Source organism: Microcaecilia unicolor, chromosome 8 (genome assembly GCF_901765095.1).
Source record: "Microcaecilia unicolor chromosome 8, aMicUni1.1, whole genome shotgun sequence".
Taxonomy (NCBI): Eukaryota; Metazoa; Chordata; class Amphibia; order Gymnophiona; family Siphonopidae; genus Microcaecilia; species Microcaecilia unicolor.
In genome coordinates this window covers 158,102,873-158,120,575 of record NC_044038.1, presented here as the reverse complement: position 1 = coordinate 158,120,575, position 17,703 = coordinate 158,102,873, and the positions used below count along the sequence as shown (strand labels likewise).

At 43.5% G+C, this 17,703-nt stretch overlaps 1 protein-coding gene across 1 annotated transcript in view; it reads right to left on the bottom strand.

Moving 5' to 3' along the window:
* Positions 1-17,703, bottom strand: part of GRIA1 (glutamate ionotropic receptor AMPA type subunit 1) — a 318,773-nt gene that overhangs the window by 103,014 nt on the left and 198,056 nt on the right. Inside the window, 5 exon segments of the mRNA XM_030211572.1 lie at positions 1,413-1,619; positions 7,129-7,239; positions 8,917-8,979; positions 8,981-9,022; positions 15,347-15,514. Coding sequence (XP_030067432.1) covers positions 1,413-1,619; positions 7,129-7,239; positions 8,917-8,979; positions 8,981-9,022; positions 15,347-15,514 — 591 coding nt within the window.

Here is a 17,703-nt window from a genome sequence, read left to right as displayed (position 1 = left end):
AGCACACCCTAATGCGGGACTTTTCGACATGCTATGCAACCTGTAAAATAGGCATTTTTCTGTTAGTTGAATTTCTGGTCATGCACTAATGTTAGCGTTAGCATATGGCCAATTAAAAAAAGTTATCGGGGGAGCACTTACTGCCTCCTATTTAGGAAGTGCTAATGGCTTCTGCATTATAGATGTGCTAGTCACAAACAGAAGGAAATAGCTCCACAGATGGAATACTCCAGGTATAAAACAGTAGAGGAACCAAAAGAAGAACCACTCACAGATGGTGTCCAAAATTTCTTTATTACATTAGTCTTCAAAAAGGATAAGGGAGACCTGACATGACTCGTGTTTCAGCCCTAGGAATTTGTCATGTCATAGGTATTCCCAGAAGGGCCATCAAAACAAGTCTCCTTTGTGGAGCTGATCTTTCAGCATGCTGACCTAACAGCCTTGGTATGGGAAGGAACAATGCCAGCTTTGTCCAAAGAGAACCAATAGGCTCTTCAACTTTGCACTTGAAGCAAAAGAACAGCAGAGATGCACAGCACCCACCAGTCAGTACATTGGCTGATCAGAGCATCCATGCCCCTTCTTATCCCTAGAAACGCCCCTACCCCCCCAAAAAAATGCACTTAGCACATGCAAATGGCAAAACAAAAGCAGGATGCTTTAGTGTGTCCTGCGTTAGGCCATTTTTCCTGCATTAGGTGCATATTAACACCTAACACAGTTTAGTAAAAAGGCCCCTAGGTCTCATTGCTATGGGACTTGTGCTAAAATAGCACGATTTAGTGGTAAAATAATACACCTTAACGGTAGCCCGGGATGATAACTCTGCCTCTAATTCATCTACAAACAACTTAAAATGCATAACTTCTGACTCAACTTTGGGAAATTTATTCCATAAGAACTAAGGGGTCCTTTTACTAAGGTGCACTGAAAAATGGCCTGTGGTAGTGTAGATGCGTGTTTTGGGCATGCGCAGAATTATTTTTCTGTACACCTACAAACAATGCCTTTTTTTGTCAAAATCGACTTGCGGCAAAAGAAAAATTGCTGCGTGTCCATTTTGGGTCTGAGACCTTACCACAAGCCATTGACCTAGCTGTAATGTCTCACGCGGTAACCGGGCGTTAATGGTCTACGCATGTCAAATGCCACTTGATATGCGTAGCTGCCATGCGCCAGAAAATAATTTTTTTTCAGATGTGCATAATGGACGCGTGCCAAAATTGAAATTACTGCAAGGGTGGCGCGGTAACCGGGCGGTAACTCCAATTTGGCATGCTTTGGGCACGTGTAGGCACCTAAACGGCTTAGTGAAAGGGCCGCTGAATCCTGCAGTGCAATATAGAAATGAACAAAATATTGGTCCATATTGTCTGCAATGAAGGACACAGAAGGTACTGTACACTTACTCCGTACACCAGCTCTCCAACCATGCCATTCCATCCTTTCACATCGGTGTCCCTGGCACCATACTTTCCATCTTTCACAATCTCTAACTTGTAGGTGAAACCGACATGCTTTGCAATCTCCGCTGCAAGCTCCACGCAGTACCCCTCATATCGGTCATTGCCTTCAAGCTGATCAGCATTTTTTTTCAACATCACATATGGTGACTCCTGATGAAGGAAGAGCACATCTTGCATTAATTAGTGGTTGGGACTGTAGTGGATTACTAGACAGACTGGATGGTCTATGCAGGTCACTATTTGCTGTCATTTACTGTGTTACTATGTTAGTACAAGTCATAAGAATGCATCATTCATGTATATTGCTGATTCCCTATCTTCTGCTCTTACTGGGGCCCTTTTACTAACTTCAAAGACCTTCAAGATGATATTCAGCTGGCGGGGGTCAGCAATTTTTAAATGCTGATTGTCACCAGCTAGATTAGCCCCCCAGTGCCATGTCCAGGCAATGGCACTGAATATTGGGGGCTAATTTTGGGTGGGCTGGCCACTGTAGCTTATGCAGGCCCCAGCTGAATATCTTCCAGGACCTGCATAACCTTTTCTAGCTTAAACAAAGTCCTCTGATCTCCCTCCTGGTCCCCTCCAACAAAGGTTCCCTGCAACCCATTCCCTTCCCCCAGCCCATGCCAAGAAGAAGACCTCCTACCCCACTAGAATGGACCCCCCCCCAATCCCTCGTAGTCTAGGTAGGTCCCTCTGGGCCTATGTTTGTTCCCTGGTGGTCCATTGGGGATGTTGGGGGCAGGAGCAAAGCTCCTCCCTAATGCCGTCTCCTGTACTGCCCCTGAATTTCCTACTTATTTGGTGGTGATCAGAGGTGATATTTAGCAGCACTGCCCACTTCAGTGCCTATACTGGGGGTAGGCAAAACTCTGCTGCGCGTCTTATATTCCGCCAGAGTCGCTATACTCACGTTAGCCCTCTCCTCAAGTCGCTTCACTGGCTCCCTATCCGCTTCCGCATACGGTTCAAACTTCTCCTTTTTCCACTCTGCAGCTCCTCAGTACCTTTCCGCTCTCATCTCTCCCTACATTCCTCCCCGTGAACTCCGTTCGCTGGGTAAATGTCTCCTGTCGTCCCCCTTCTCCCCCACTGCTAACTCCCAGCTCCGTTCCTTCTATCTCGCTGCTCTCTATGCCTGGAATAGACTCCCTGAGCCAGTACATCAGGCTCAGTCTCTGGCTGTCTTCAAGTCTAGGCTTAAAGCCCACCTCTTTGCTACTACTTTTGACTCCTAACCATGACTCTCTTACTCAACACCCTCACTTATCACCCCTACCACTGCAATTTCCCCACCCCTAGCTGTCTGTTTGTCTGTCCAATTTAGATTGTAAGCTCTGTTGAGCAGGGACTGTCTTTTCATGTTAATTTGTACAGCGCTGCATAAGTCTAGTAGCGCTATAGAAATGTTTAATAGTAGTAATAGTAGTAGTAGTAGGTAGGCGGTGACAGGCGATTTAAGAGGGCAGGAACCTCTCCTGCCCTCTTAAATCGCTTTGAATATTGCCTGTCTTATCTTCTGGATTGTTTTAAAGTCACTGATGCAGACTTATGGGTACCAGGATGGCATCACAATTTGCCAACTGTTTCATGGCAGAACTGGAAGAGGCATTTTGAATACATATCAGACTAAACCCTTTAAATATTGCCAGTATATTGATCACTTTTTTCCTTTTTTATGATTTGGCCTGAAGGAGAAGAGACTTTGATATAAGTTTACAATTTTTTTGATGCATCCTATTCTTCAGTCAGATTCACAATTGACTATTCCACAGAAAAAGTTAAAAAGTTAACTTGCTGGACACCACAATTTCTAACTACAGTGGCTATACACAAACTTATACATACAAGAACCTAACTACCAGATGCAGCTGCCTCCACAATTCCAGCTTCCACCCTTCACATACAAAAAAAGTTCAATTATACACAGCCAAGCCACATGATACCATTGTTGTATGCTCTGACCCAAGAGACAGAGATAAACACCTCAAAATCCTGTCAGAATCCTTCAAACAGACAAGCTATATCCCCCAAATAATCTCCAAGAAAATTGCCTCCTTACTTAAAATACTCAAGGAAAACTTACCACAGTACAAATAAAAGAAAACCTCAGAGAAAAGACCCTCTTGTAGTGACATACAATCTGGAGCTGGAAATACTGAGAAAAGTAATGTCAATATTCAACCAGCAGCAGACATTTTAAAAAAAAATGCTGACTGTCGCTGGCTAAATTAGCCCCAGATATTCAGTACTGGGCCATGTCTGAAGATCCAGACCTGATTCACAGTGCTCAGGCCACTGGAGCTTGTGCGGGTCCCAATCAATATTAAGCTGGGACCCTCATAAGACACTTATGCAAGTCCCAGCTGAATATCTGCTGGTCTCGATAACATTTTTTTTGTCCAGATCCCAATGCAGAAAGGACCTTGGCTCCGATATTGAGACAGCAGGAGTTAGACTGGAAATTCAATGCTGGGGTCTTATCTGGCCACCAACATTGAATTTCTGGGGGGGGCGGGGGGGGGGGGGGTTGGCGCTCTGAACATAGACAGTTAAGTCAATATTCATCACCTGACCAGCTAGGTTCTAGCAGCCAAAGATAGACCTGCTACTTATGTGGGTCTATCTGGCCGCTAAACTTAACCAGTCAGCCGGTGAAAATCAGTGGAAACTGGCGTTGAGGCATATTTTCAAAGCACTTAGCCTCCCAAAGTTCCATAGAAACCTATGGAACTTAGCCTCCCAAAGTGCTTTGAAAATAAGCCTGTATGTCACATGACATAGCCAGTGACCGGAAAATTCAGCAGGACATAGCCAGTTATCTCCCACTGAGCATCAGCTGCTAGCCGGCTTGAGTGTATTTAACTGGCCATGTGCCATTTCTGGCCAGTTTAATACTTTTGAGCATTGGGCGGCTTATGGTCAGAATATTAAGAAGCAACTTTAAAACAATCCAAGAATGTAAGACCTTTGCAACTAGAATGCTGAAATGACAGGACTTAACAAGGACCTGGGTTTCCTATCACATTAGAAACCATAAATGTAATCTGCCTTGTCACCTTCTGGTTACCATCTATCTCCCTCTGTTTCTCCCTGTCACTCCCCCATCTTTCCCTTGAGACTATGATTGAAATGGTTTTCATATTTCACTTATATATATTTTGATATTGTCATCTTTTGCTCATACCTGACCTGAAGTAGAAGGTATTGCCTTCGAAAGCTTGTCAAAAAATGTATTAAGTTAGTTCAATAAAAAAAAAAGATATTACTTTTCTTCCTTTGTTGTGTTTTGTTTTATTTCTATTTATTAACACAAGGTTATACTTACTAAGCAATATTAAATGCATATTAATTAGAGTTGAGTGCACAGTTAGAAATAGGCTCCTTTGAAATCATGGGGCTTGGTTTATTCAACATGTCAAACCATATTAACACAGCCTGGTACATAGAGTCCTAATTTTGTACCTGAGGCAGCAGAGGGTGAAGTGACTTGCCCAAGGCCACAAGCAAAATATGAACCCCGGTTTCTCTGGTTTTTAATCTGCTGCTCTAACCACTAGGTCAGTGTTTTGCAAGTTGGTCCTGGAGTACCCCCTTGCCAGTCAGCTTTTCAGGATTTCCACATTCAGTATTCATGAACTTGATTTGCATACACTGCCTCCATTATATGCAAATCTCTTCCATGCATGTTCATTGTGGATATCCTGAAAATCTGAATGGCAAAGGAGCACTCCAGGACCGACCTGTGAAACACTGCACTAGGTTATACTTCCAGTTCTGTATTGTGTGATCTGCAGAGCCTGCTATGTTTAGAATTCAGGGGTCCTTTTACTAAGACGCATACGTGCATACAACACACATCAAATTAGAACTACTACCCGGCTACTGTGTGCCCCTGGTGGTAATTCTAATTTCTAGCGCATCCAATACGTGCGGCAGAAAATAATTTCTATTTTCTACCATGTGGCACTAACCGGGCGCTAATTGCTAGTGTATGCGCTCTGATGATTACCACCCGGTTAACGTGTGAGAGATTACCGCTAAGTCAAGGGGGGAGGGGCGGTAAGGTCTCGGGCCCAAAATGGATGCGCACTGATTTTTATTGTGCCGCACGACCATTTTCGGCAAAAAAAGCCTTTTTTGCAGGTGCGCTGAAAAATGGACCTGAGCGCGTCCAATACACACGTCTACACCAGTGCAGGCCATTTTTCGGTGCACCTTAGTAAAAGGCCTTTCAGTGAATAAGAAAATTAAAACCAGTGAGGCTAATTTTCAGACCACAGGAGTGTAGACCAGCTAACTCCAGAAGTCAGCGCTGAGCCCGGATAGTCAATGCTCAGCCATTTTTGGTGACCGGCATTGAAAATCTGGTTTATTTTTGGCTGGTTTCAAGATAACCGGCTAAGTCGACTTAACCGGTTATCTTGAAACCAGCCAAAAATATTCTATGGTTTCACGTGCCCAAATATGGTCACTAAACTCAATTTAAAAACTGGTGGATAACCAGTTATATCGCACGATATAACCAGCTAGCCGCTAACCAGAGATATTCAGAAGGGGATAGTCAGTTACCCCCGCTGGATATTGGTGGATAGTCAGTTAAGCATTATTTAACCAGTTAAATAGCGCTGACTATCGGGGGGGGGGGGGGGGGAGGGGAGTAAGTCTAAGGAGCAAAATGAAATATATATACCTTAAAAAAAAAGGATCTTAACGTAGTTCATATTGTTAATCAGGAACTCATTAAGCTAAATTAGGTGGAAAACTGAACTTCTGAATGCCTCTTTAACACTTATATATTAAAGAGTAATCCTCAGGGAACACCCAGCCATTCAGGTTTTCAAGATATCCATAATAAATACAAATGAGTGGATTTGCATGCACTGCCTTCAATACAAGAAGATCTATCTAATACATATTAATTATGGGCACCTGAAAACCTGACTGGCTGGCGTTTCCGGTTAAAAATTAACCAGGAAAAAACAAAATTTTTATGCCTAGGCCCAAACAAGGATATTATGGGAAAATAAACTTTTTCTATTGGAAATACTAAATTCAAATTTGAATTTTCCTCACATATTCTAGGGGTTGAGGTAGATAGTCAACGTTTACTATGGTCAACTAAGTAAATAAATAGTAGAAAGTTATTTTTTGCTCCTGAGAAAGTTGAGATCTATCCAATGATACTTTGAGTTACCATCTTTTCGACTTGTGGTGCAAACATTGTTACTCTCAAAGATTGTCTATTGTTTATATGGGTTGCACTAACTTGGTTGTGAAAAAATTGCAAACGGTCCAGAATTTAATGATTAGGGTGATATATTCTTTATGAGAAGATGAATTAATAACGCCATATTTCTATAAACTCCACAGGTTACCAGTGAAGGCAAGGTTCCATTTTAAATGATGTACTATGATTTTTCGGTCCCTTTATGGGCATGCTCCTTTATATTTGGCAGGATTTATTCCTCTTTTAAATAGACAACTATTGTGGGGACAGGTTTTATTAAGATTCCCTTCAGTAAATTTAGTCAGATTTGCATACCCTGAAGATCTTACATGTACAAAGCTGAGCTCAGCACCATAAAGACAACCGGAAGGAAAACAGATATGAGATGGTTGCATGGTGACACTGACTGTATATGAGAGGACTCACTAGGATCGTGGTAACGATATAAGTCCTGTTCTGGAGACCCATGGAATCATTCCCAGCTTGAGAATCTGTGGTTGATGGAACAAGCTTATCATCTTCATTCCAATATCCGATCTGGTAACGACAAAACAGAAGGTACTATGAAGCCCCTTACCAACATCAGCAATCCAAGCACCTCTTCCTATCAATTCTAACTAAAAGGCAGATTATATTCTTTGCAAGCTTTTCCTAGACTATCTTACTTCTGCAAGGCTAACACCTCTGGCCATCAAATCTAGGCTACCATATATACGCTGCCAAAAAAATGATATAAGGAGAACTAGTTGATTCCCTTCCCAGAAACCATATCATACCATGACTGCTGTACACCAAAGCAAACTCCAGTGGTCAAATGAAATATACCAACCTCTTTGATATGAATGGGAAGCAATCAGGATCCAACCAGCTTGTGTAAAGGTGATAACATTTTCTGCAGTTTCAGTCTATTCTTCATATCTGATGTTGCACAACTTGGTTGGGTCACTAGGATTCAATGTTCTCTTATTGGGTGGCAATAGTTTAATCACTTACACTTGAGTGGCCACTTACACTGTTAGATGTCTTATAAAATACTGATTAGCATAAATGTATGCACAATAGTTGCATGGTGCTTATTTTTACTGTAGGCGGAGTTTAAGTGGCGCATGGGCAGTACATTGAATATGAAATGCAAATGTGACCCACTGAGCAAAAAGGTACCAAAAGATGGGTTCCAAATAACAGAGATAAAGGCTATAAAAGTTTAGAGGGGCAACTTTCATTTTTTGAAAGTTTTGTGTACTATAGGGTCAGTAGAATGGGTCTATGCAATTCTTTTTACAACTTTGATGTTTTTCATGTTCTACAGCCTAAAAACTGCAGGTTCTTAAAGTGGGGTATGTGATTTCTGGGGTTAATTGATTTTTTTTCTAAATTGATAAACGTTTCTCATTTTTAAAGACATAATTAGACCATATCAGAGGCTGACATTTTGCAGGATGATGCAGTTCATATCCCTCTATCTTGTGGTATAAACAAGTCACATACCCCACTATTGGTACCTTATTTTGTTCACATGCCCCACTATTGATACCTTTTTGCTCAGTAGGTCACAAATATTTATGAGCACACTTTCAAAATGTAGGCAAAGGCATTTACATCAGTTTTAGGGCTGGTGTTAGTGATCAGGGCTTAAATCAAGGCACATTATAGGCCACGTGCTAGTATTTTACAGGACAGAGAAGAACAGAACAAAACAGAATAACAAACTCCACACTCCAAACAAAAGACGCAGCTGTGAAGTCTTGGATATTCAGTGCTGGTGCCCTGATTAGGGAGCAATTCAACCCGTGGTGGGCAGCGCTTGAAAAAATGCTCCCATAAAATATTAGACGATGTAGCACAGTGGAGACGAAAACTAAAGTCACTTAAGTCACTCAGGGGGTATTTTACAATTTTACAAATTATCGGTAGGCCCAAAGCGGTAGTTCCACCCTGAGTGTGCGCCAATTTACGGGGGTGGGGGTGGGGGTGGTTACCAAGGTAGCCCTTATCGCCACCTCAATGTGGCGGTAAAGGTTCCCTGTCGCATGGCCATGCGCTGACTTCTCTTCTGGTGCACAGGAAAAATGGACCCCGCTGTAGCGCAGGGCCTTTTTTCCCTGCAGTTTGGTAAAAGGACTCCTCAGGCCCTTTAATGTATGTCTTCAAAGAACAAACAATGGCTCAGCATGGGCCATGTTTCGGCTCAAAAGGCCTTTTTTTGTACTTTACCTTCCTGATGCCTTCGTGTTTTAGCTCAATCACATGAAGAGTGTAATTAGTTCGTCGGCCTTTTCTCATTAAACTGTACATTTCCTGTTAGACCTTCAAAGCGAACCTTTGAAATAATAGTAATAAAAAAATGTATGAATAAAACAAATATTTTAACAAATTCTTTCTATCACGCAATAGACTTTGAACATGAAAAAGGTAAGGGGTAACAGAGATTGTTCAAAAGATCCCTATGCATCTAGACCGACCTATATGCAGACTTCTTTTCCCTCTTACGCCTATGTGAGCAATTTTGAAAGAGCCAAATAGTTGTAAAGTCCATGCAGGGCCGTCGGGAGATGGGGCAGGGTCACCGCTCCCTGCCCTCCCGCCCAACTCTGGCCATGGCTGTTGCAGCTGTCCCCGCTCCTGCTCCTTCCCACTTGGGATCTCATTGCCGCCCTGCCCCCCACTTTACCCTATGTCACTGCAGATCCTTCCTTTCCTACCACATCCCCTCCCAGCCATGGTGGAAACAGGGAACAGGGAGGAGGAGGAGGGGCAAGGCAGGAAGAAGGAAGGACCTGCAAGAGTTAGAAGACTTCAGCCTGCGTTGGTCTCCTGCTCGTGTATGTACTGGCTGGGTTTGCAGCAAGTTAGCGTTCTGCGAACCCGGTCAGTACATACACAAGCAGGAGACCAATGAGGTGGCAGCCTGCCTGAGCCACCTTCTGCCTTTGTGCCACGGAAATCTTGCCGACATGACGGCACTACCACGGGACTCCCTTGGAGGCCGGGCCCGGGTAATCTTGCCTCCCCTCTTGGTTGCCCTGAGTGCTGTTAAAGCCAGTGGTTCCCAAACCTGGTCCTGGATGCACCCCAGGTTTGTGAACCACTGCTTTAAGCTAATTTTCAAAGGGGATGCATCTTGGTATTTTCTCATTGAAAATTACAAAAAGCATGCGTACTAAAAGTGACCATGTACTTTGCAATTGATCTTTAGTATAAGTGGCCAAGTGGGGTAAAATAGCATACTTACTTCGAGAAACATCGTGTATGCATGCTATTTTCTTCCTCTGAGCTAAAGTCTCCTGGAAGTGCCCATACTATGAAATGTGTTATGTATCTACAGCTGGCCAAAGGATGATAACTCAATCAAGCAATTCTACTCTCGCAAATAGCCATTAGTGGCCATTGTGCTAAAGGACATTAAGCCCTAAAGACTTAGTGCAAAACGCATTACAATATTTTACCATATTTGTCTTTTAGCATGCGCTAACCCACGCATTATCTATGTTTTAAAAGTATTGAGGGTGGGGTATGGGAGTGAAAAACGTTAACCAGCTAGCACATTCATATTGCCATATGCTAACTGGCTCACGCGGAGTTAATGTGTACAAGTTATAGATAATCAAATAAATTCTACTCTACATGGAGTTTGGTAAAAATGGGACCCCCCAACATGTTTCCAAATAACACCAAAACAAATGAACTGTATTTAAAAAAATTATTACTATTGTATTATTGACAGTTGTTACTGGAAGATGCTGTAAAAACTGGATGATCTTTGTTTTCAAAATGATGTCATTCAGGAAGTGATCATTAAGATCCATTTTAGCATTATGGCACTTAACGAAGAAGATAAAGTTGCGATTAAATTTTTGCAATAAATAAGGCATACGGCACAAAGCGTTTGCTAAGGAGTTTCCTAATAAAGGTTGGACTAATGTATTTTCAAGGTCATACTAAATGTTTAAACCATTGCAAAGTATTTTGAACTATTTAAGGGGGCCCCTGTTTTTTTCCAGGCAACATGTAGATTGATATTGCTACTGTTTTGAGGGCAAATGTCCCATACATGCTAAATGGTCAGTATATCCTATGCATGTCCAGTCATAACATGTTCTCTCTTTCAAGATTCAAATATGGCTCTTTTAGAGCCTCTGTTATTAACCCATTAATGCCCAATGTTCCCATAATAAGTGCCCATAAGGGAACATTGGGCACTAATGGGTTAAGCCACGCTAGCGGTTCCTACACGGCAATGCCGATGAAGCCCAAAGCGAATGGCCTTTGTCAGCATTACTGCACCGGGGACCCCTAGCACAGTTTGATTAAAGAGGCCCTTAGTTAAATCTAATAAAGTACTTCATTTGGTTGGATTACCATACTATGAAGGAAAAAGTTCAATAATACTTCTCTCTATAGTATTATTAAAGCATTTATTTAATCTTACTTGCAACCCACAATAATACAATTCACCTGAGCTTGTACTGCATTTTAGGTTTTCTTTTTAAATAGTAAACCAAACTCTCAACTCCTCTGTTGACTTAAAGTTTGATACTTTTGTTAAGAACATATATATATATCCTGGGAAATTCCCTCAGTGACTTAGCCACAGCTATGTGTGGGTAGGCCAGAGCCCCCTCAATTTGGAATGTTGTGGTAAATAGATTTGTGGGCTTTCTCGTGTGATCTGCTCTGTGTTTGCACCATCCAAATTGTGGCCCATTTTTTGTTACCTTTGTACCCCGCACTTTCCCACTCATGGCAGGCTCAATGTGGCTTACATGGGGCAATGGAGGGTTAAGTGACTTGCCCAGAGTCACAAGGAGCTGCCTGTGCCTGAAGTGGGAATCAAACTCAGTTCCTACAGCTCCCCAGGCCCAAAGTCCACCACCCTAGCCACTAGGCCACTCCTCCACTTTTGCTGTGGCTTGGCGGAGATCCCAAAGCTCCATCAGTCGAAGACCTCTTCCTCTTTCAGCAGCCAGAGCTCTTCTAAGAGGCAGCTGGCAGCATATCCCCAAAACCAACGTTGCCCCTCCCCATACAGATGGTCAATTTTCATGCACCTATGCCCAGGGGCATTGCCTTGGACTGCTGCTTTGAAGATCTCTGGCTGCCAACAGGGAAAGGTCTTCAAATGACAGAGCTTAAGGATCCCTGCTAGCTGAGATATTTATATTTTGATAGGTGGAAGTGGAGAGTGGGAGCTGGGGGCGGAGAGAATTTTGCTCCAACCCACCTTGACGTTTCTTCTAAAAGATAGCACCTTCGACACCATTCGGGAACATTAGCTCAATCTGAGCTTAGACAAAACAGGCCCTTCAATGAGCCAGTCTTACAACTTCTACTAAGTGTTCATTGAAAGTCTTCCATCCATGCTCTGATTAGTCCCGATCTTAGCTACTATAGATAACTATCTCCAAGGGATATGGGCACAAGCAGGTAATGCTACAGTTCAAAACTTGCCATCAGAATAAAACTACCTAATTATGTGAAATATCCCCTGTGACATCCCTGGCGGGTTGTTAGCAAGAAAAATTTCTGCATTGGAATCTGACAGATAAACCTTCCACCATCTGTTCGTTATTTTGAATGTATTAGTTCCTAGTGATTTTTTACTCTCCATTTTGAAGAGTTATATAATTTCTAATGTTCTATTCTACATATCTAAAAAAAAATCAGAATATACTTTAGATTAAGACATCATGCTAGTAGGTTAGCCAAACAAAAGGCTTGGGTTCTGAATCTATTGGAAAGGGCACACTCATAGAACTGAAGGATGCCTCAGTATTGCTCAATTGCACCAGTATACCAGTTGACCACGTGTATTTTTATACTGGTCATTAATAGGATCTGTGATCATTCTCTTTGGCAGAGGAAATGCTATTGTGATACCAGGGCTACAGTTGCAGCCAATAAAATTCTTTTTTTTTTTTCTATAGCAGATGTCCAAGTCAGCTATCTAAGCTCCATTAATTTCAGATGAATCATTTGTGAGCATCATATGGTCATTCTCTGACAGGTTGCAAGAAGGAAAATGAATTATATCAACTAGTATGCGTGCTGGGCTAAATGTTTTGGGAGGGGGTAAAATTAACAAAGCAAACAGCTGTCAGCTGTGAATGAAGGTATTGAGCATGTCAATTTTGGTGGAGATTTAATTTCTGCTATTAGCTATTGGTAGAAACTGGCCACCTCAGTGAAAAAAAGAGGTTATGTTTTATCAGCTATTGAAAGACAAGTTTCTTTGCTAAAGAGCTCTTTTACTAAAGTATAATTCAGTTTTTCATTTACTGTACAGGAAGTGCCTAAGTTACAACTTGGTAAGTGCGAAGCCTGAGTGCTAACTCTTGGGGCATTTCTTGTGCCGAAATCCCACAGTTAGGTGCAGTAATAATAGTATTCTACAACCCCATGTCTAATTTCAAGGCATGCCCCTGATCTGCCCAGGCCCCACCCATTGCCACACCCACTTTGGAGTTGAGAACAATGGAAATTAGGCATGGGGATTATAGAATAGGACGTAAGGCATTTCTGCATGTAACTACTAATTGGCTTCAATTAATGCTTGTTAAGATCCATTGATTAATCCTTAGCGCCAATTAAGAATCGATTAACCTATTAAGTTATGCACAGAAATGGAAACTGCCCATGGAAATCTGTGCCATATATAGAATCCAGGCGTAAATGCATCTACACCAATTGTACCAATGATAGCACATAGTAAGTGACTGCATAGTATCTACAATGTGCAATCCATGTGCATTCCTTGTTCATAATTTGCACATTTCTGCTCCAGTACATAATTAATATGTGCAAACTATCATGTCAGAGTGGCAACTGCTTAACATTCTTTAGCCATAATGATCCACGGAGGGGCATAATGGAACAGAAACGCCTATCTCCATGGGCGTTAATCTCCGAGAACGGGTCCGTGAAGGGGCGGACCAAACTGTATTTACGAAAAAAATAGACGCCCATGTTTTATTCGCCAATGTGTGAGCTGGGCGTTTTTGCTTTTCAGCGATAACGGAGAATGAAAGCGCCCAGCTCAAAAACGAATAACTCCAAGGCATTTGTTCGTGGGAGGGGCCAGGATTCGTAGTGCACTGGTCCCCCCTCACATGCCAGGACACCAACCGGGCACCCTAGGGGGCACTTTTACAAAAACAAAAAAACAGGTAAAAGAGCTCCCAGGTGCATAGCACCCTTCCATTGTGTGTTGAGCCCCCCCAAATCCCCCCCAAACCCACTGTACCCACAAGTCTACACCATTACTATAGCCCTAAGGGGTGAAGGGGGGCACCTACATGTGGGTACAGTGGGTTTGGGGGGTTGGACGACTAATAAGCATTAAGCAGCACAATTGTAACAGGTAGGGGGGATGGGCCTGGGTCCACCTGCCTGACGTCCACTGCACCCCCTAACAACTGCTCCAGGGACCTGCATACTGCTGCCTGGGAGGAGGGTATGACATTTGAGGGTGAAAATAAAAGTTGTGAAACATCATTTTTTTGTGGTGGGAGGGGGTTAGTGACCACTGGGGGAGTCAGGGGAGGTCATCCCCAATTCCCTCTGGGGGTAATCTGGTCATTTAGGGCACTTTTTGGGCCTTATTCGTGAAAAAACAGGGTCCAGGAAAAGTGCCCTAAATTCTAGCTACAAACGCATCCATTATCGGCGAAGGGCGCCCATCTCTGTTCGGGTGATAACCACGCCCCAGTTCCGCCTTCGACACGCCTTCGACACGCCCCCGTCCACTTTGTCCGCATCCGCGACGGAGTGCAGTTGAAAGCGACCCAAATTCGGCTTTTGATTATACCGCGTTATTCGTTTTTGTGAGATAAACGCCCATCTCCCGATTTAGGTCGGAACTTGGGCGTTTTTCTCGTTCGATTATAAGCTGGATAGTGTTCTTTTGTCTTTATATATGTCATATATTGAGCAGTCATGAATACGAAATGTTAAAGGCAGGGCAGAATGATTTATCTAATTCTGTCATGTTCAACAGATATCACTTATCACCTGGCACAGCTTTGGAACAGCTGCAGGGTTTTTTTTTCCCAGTAAAAAATAGACTATTTCTCTCTTTCTACAGGTATCTGTATAGTGAGTGCTTTTCAATATTTCCCAATGAATCTTCTTCCTTTGAAAATAGATACAAACCCAGAACTAAATTAACAAGACCATGATATAAACATCTTGGCCATTATGGGTCACAAGTACACTACAGATTTCAAAAAAGCACATCTATTTCTTATAGTTCAGAGATAAGCAATGGATTTCCCATGTCTACCTAGCTACTATTTTTTAAGAACTTTTCCTTCAGGAACTTGTCTAAACCTAATTTTCTTAAAATTTGAATCTTTATTTAGGTGTTATTTTAACAAAATACAACAGAAATGACATCCACAACCACATCCATCTATTGTGAACAAAAAGAACAGTTTCATAGGACTCTCATCCTCTTTTGAGCTCTGCAGTTAGTTGCTTTAATCACAACCCCCAGCAACAGATCCCATAATCTGCTGAGACTCCTCTTGTTTTTAGTCTTGTTGAAAGGTTTAAACAACCATCCCTTATTTGACCTTTCCACCATTGAAAAATCCCTACATAATATTTTAAAAGAAAGATCATTCTTTCAGTGTTTGTCAGTTTTCACCTGTTGTAGAGCTCGCTGAATATCGATGCCTTGGCCCCAAGGAACGGCAGGGTTAGCCAGACAGTCTCCAGCATTCCCACGACGAGAGATGTCTATCCTTTGTTTCCTCAGGTTCTGAAATGCCTCTGCCATCACCCGAACTCCATCATAAGTCAGTGCAGATGTATACTAGAAATATGAAATGGGGATATTGAGTTCATTTGTATTTCTACAGGGTATCAATAAGGATGTGAAAAGGACTCATAAAAACATAGGGCTCAATATTTAAAAAAAGTTGAGCTGCTAAATTTAGACTCCTAAGTTAGGATCCTAAGTGGCCCTTTTTACTAAGGTGCATAGGCGCTGAGACCTTACCGCCAAGTCAACGGGTGATGGTAAGGTCTCAGGCCGAAAATGAACGCATGCTAGTTTTAATTTTGCTGCTCATCCATTTTTTCCAGGCAAGCTGAAAAATGACCTGCACGTGTCCAAAACATGCGTCTACATCAGCGCAGGCCATTTCTCGGTGCACCTTAGTAAAAGGGCCCCTAAATTTGTGGTCTATATTCAGCCAAACTTATGAACAAATTCATCTTACAGGTAATTCAAGAGTGTGAAAGTTATGCTTATAATTTAGGCCTACTATTCATGTTGCCTAGATTCCAGGAATAACATGTATAGAATCTTTGTACGTTTGGGAAGCTCGCCAGGTGCTCTTGGCCTGGATTGGCCGCTGTCGTGGACAGGATGCTGGGCTCGATGGACCCTTGGTCTTTTCCCAGTGTGGCATTACTTATTTATGAGCCTACTGCTAAAAACCAGTGATAAGCTCTTAAGCTTTTCACCGCTCTAAATCCTCCTTGCTTTTATGCTCCTACATTCAAGAGTTTAGTGAAATTTTGGGGTCTATATTCAAAGTTATTTAACTGGCCAAAAATGGCTTCTGTCCAGTTAAATCGCTTGTGTAGGGTTATTCAGCAGCACTTAACTAGTTAGTGCTGCTGAATATCACCACAGACAACTAAAGTGAGATCTGCCTGTTTTGTGGGTGGTCCAGGGGTGGAGTCAGCACTTACCCCCCCCTGTTTACTAAGCCATGCTAGTGACTGCCGCACGGCCAAATGCGGGCTTACCATTCGGCAATCCGGAACTATCAACAGCCCAACGTGGGCGCCAGCGCTAGTTCTACCCCCCAGCACATGGCATTTCCGGTGCTAGCAGAAATATTTGAAAAACTAGTAAAAAAGGCCAGTTTCTCAAAAAAATGAAAGAGCGCTAGCAAGGCTATCTTGTAATGGCGATTATGTTTTCAAGGCTCTCGTTGAAGCGATTTCTCCTCTCTCCCCTGCCCTCCCATCCATGCCCAGCAATTCTTCTCACCCCTCCCATTCCCTCCGTGCCTCACGATTCTGACCTCCCCTCCATGTGCAGCGATTCTCCTCTGCCCTGCCGTCCCCCTCTGTTTCCCGCAATTCTGGCCTCCCCTCCATTTCCAGCGATTCTCCTCTGTCCTGCCCCTTCCTTGGTGACCCGTGATTCTGGCCTCCCCTACATGTCCAGCGATTCTGCCCTCGTCTTCCATCCCATCCATGTCCATTGATTCTCCTCTGCCCTGCCCTCCCCTCGATGTCCCGCGATTCTGTCCTCCCCTCCACGTCCAGCAATTGTCCTGTGCCCTGCCCTCCCATCCGTGTCACACGATTCTCCCCTCCCCTCCATGTGTTGCGATTCTCCCCTCGCCTCCTATCCCCTCCATGTTCCGCGATTCTCCTCTGCCGTGCCCTCCCATCTGTATCCCGCGATTCTCTCCTCTCCTCCCATCCCATCCATGTCCATCGATTCTCCTCTGCCCTGCCCTCCTCTCCCTTCAATGTCTTGTGATTCTGTCCTCCCCTCCATGTCCAGTGATTGTCCTGTGCCCTGTCCTCCCATCCGTGTTCCGCGATTCTGCCCTCCCCAGCAATTCTCTTCTGCCCTGCCCTCCCATCCGTGTCTCGTGATTCTCTCCTCTCCTCCCATCCCATCCATGTCCATCGATTCTCCTTTGCCCTGCCCTCCCCTCACCTCGATATCCTGCGATTCTGTCTTCCCCTCCATGTCCTGCGATTGTCCTGTGCCCTGCCCTCCCATCCATGTCCTGCAATTCTGCCCTCCCCAGCGATTCTCCTCTGCCCTGCCCTCCCATCCAGCATTCCCTTCAGGCAGGTTGGGCTCGCATCCTTTCCCCTCCAGCATCCCGTTGACTTCACTTTCTTGCGTTCGTAGCATCCTGACATCAGTTCACCTCCAGAGTTCCCTTCCCTCTCACTGTTCCGCCCTCTTCGTCTTTACGCGAGGGAGAGACAGTGAGAGGGAAGAGAACGCTGGAGGCTTGCTGA